This window comes from Ammodytes marinus, assembly GCF_949987685.1.
Source record: "Ammodytes marinus genome assembly, chromosome: 11".
Taxonomy (NCBI): domain Eukaryota; kingdom Metazoa; phylum Chordata; class Actinopteri; order Uranoscopiformes; family Ammodytidae; genus Ammodytes; species Ammodytes marinus.
The window spans coordinates 3,433,169-3,435,098 of record NC_137215.1 but is presented as its reverse complement, the minus strand read 5'-3'; the positions used below and the strand labels follow the sequence as shown (position 1 = coordinate 3,435,098).

Genomic DNA, 1,930 nt, shown 5'->3' with positions numbered 1-1,930 from the left:
GAAATTGCGAAACAGTGAAAGTTGATTTATGATTTTAGAATAACATGATTCATTCCAACTTTGGCATCCTATTGTGAAATAAAAAAAAAGGTGAATGCATCCAGCTTATATTTTATATTATATATATAATATATTATATATTATTATATTTTATAGTGCCTGTATTTCATTTGTTCACCTGTTATCAAGGAATGCTCTTGCTGTTTTTCTAAGACATAAGCTAATGGGTATCTTGATACTTGTGTCTGTGCCAACAACGGTGAGAGTTGATTTATTGAAAGGTGTGTGTGTGTGTGTGTGTGTGTGTGTGTGTGTGTGTGTGTGTGTGTGTGTGTGTGTGTGTGTGTGTGTGTGTGTGTGTGTGTGTGTGTGTGTGTGTGTGTGTGTGTGTGTGCCGCCCCCCCACCCCCCCCCCCCCCCAGGCTCTGTCGGGTGCGTCTCACCTGGTGGGAGGGAAGCTGAGCTGTGCTGATGTTTACCTGCTGGAATGTTCTCTGATGCTGGAAGAGAAACACCCAGAAATCCTCTCTGGCTTCCCCAACATCAAGGTAAAGATAGGAATGTTTTGGCATGTAACTTTTCATATCACCATTAGTAATTTATTAATTAATTTTGAACCACTGTCAATTTCAACACATCAGATAAGAGTGTTTTTTTAACCCTATATATCTCTTTCTCGTGACATCACAGAAAGAGAAATATAGGGTTAAAAAAAAAACTTACTTTGTAAATATTACTGTGATGTCTTTTACTGTGACATCTTTCTGGCCGACAACTAGATTCCTTTTGAGATTAATATTATTTCCGCAAACACGATTGTGATTATCTAATTAAAAAGGGTTAATTCAATATTCCGAGCGGGGGACTTCCTTTAGCTATTTGACCAGCTTTATTTGCTGATCTCGTCCCCCAATAACTTTAACTCTGCCTTTTCTCAGGCTAGGATGAACCGATTTCAATTTTTTTTGCACATTTATACTACATAGGATCTCAGAATTCAATACACCTTCATATTCAAACCGGTGAAGTAGGCCTTTAATAAACAAAACTAAAGTAAACATTGAATGTACAAAAACTCCCCCCCATGTCTCTTTAAATTCCCTGCTCTCCCCCCTCCAGTCTTTCCAGGGCCGTATGAAGCAGCTGCCGGCCTTCAGTAAGTTCCTGCAGCCGGGGAGCAAGAGGAAGCCGCAGCCCGACGGCACATACCTCAAGACTGTCATGGAGGTGCTCGACTTCAAACTGCCTCTGTGAAGCCACTGACAACATCCCGGGACCAATTACAGAAATGTTGCAAATTAATAAAAATAATAATAATGGAATGGATTTATAAAGCCCTTTTTTTCTAGGCACTCTAAGCTCTCACAGGGTTCCAGGTTCCATTAATTCTCATACACACACACACACACACACACACACACACACACGCAGTCATAACCATTGTTAATTGTAAATCTTAATTGTTTTGGTACATTCCCAAATTCACTGTGTATCAATGAGCAGAATTGTGCTATAGAAATAAACTTGCCTTGCAACAACAAACACTACTTAGCATGAAATTAATCTATGCAATTTTTTCATAACATTATATTTTTAATGTGAAGCTTTTACTAAATAAAGTCGACCATTTGAGAAGCGATTGTGTTTTTGTGAGACTAACACCACATTTAAACCTGCAGTGTGTAGAATTTTGGGTTTTCTTTCCTAGCAGATTATGTAGAAAGTAATTATAATATCCATTAGTACATTCAATTTAGGGCATAATAGCTGAAAAAAAATGTTTTAATTATTATTTTTTCCCTTACAGGGTCTCACATGTCCATATTTCTGCACATTTTGGACCAAGGCCTTGTGCCGCCATCTTGAAAGTGTCATAGTTGGAATGTCATCAGGTGCATTGTTTAAAATGTAGAATTGTTCTTGTCCTTGA

The 1,930-nt window shown here is 38.1% G+C and overlaps 1 protein-coding gene across 1 annotated transcript in view; it reads left to right on the top strand.

Moving 5' to 3' along the window:
- Positions 1-1,636, top strand: part of LOC307257466 (glutathione S-transferase A4-like) — an 8,317-nt gene extending 6,681 nt beyond the window's left edge. Inside the window, exons 6-7 of the mRNA XM_080036709.1 lie at positions 423-548; positions 1,120-1,636. Coding sequence (XP_079892835.1) covers positions 423-548; positions 1,120-1,254 — 261 coding nt within the window. The 3' untranslated portion in view covers positions 1,255-1,636. The remainder of the gene's footprint in view (positions 1-422; positions 549-1,119) is intronic.
- Positions 1,637-1,930: the final 294 nt, after the last annotated feature.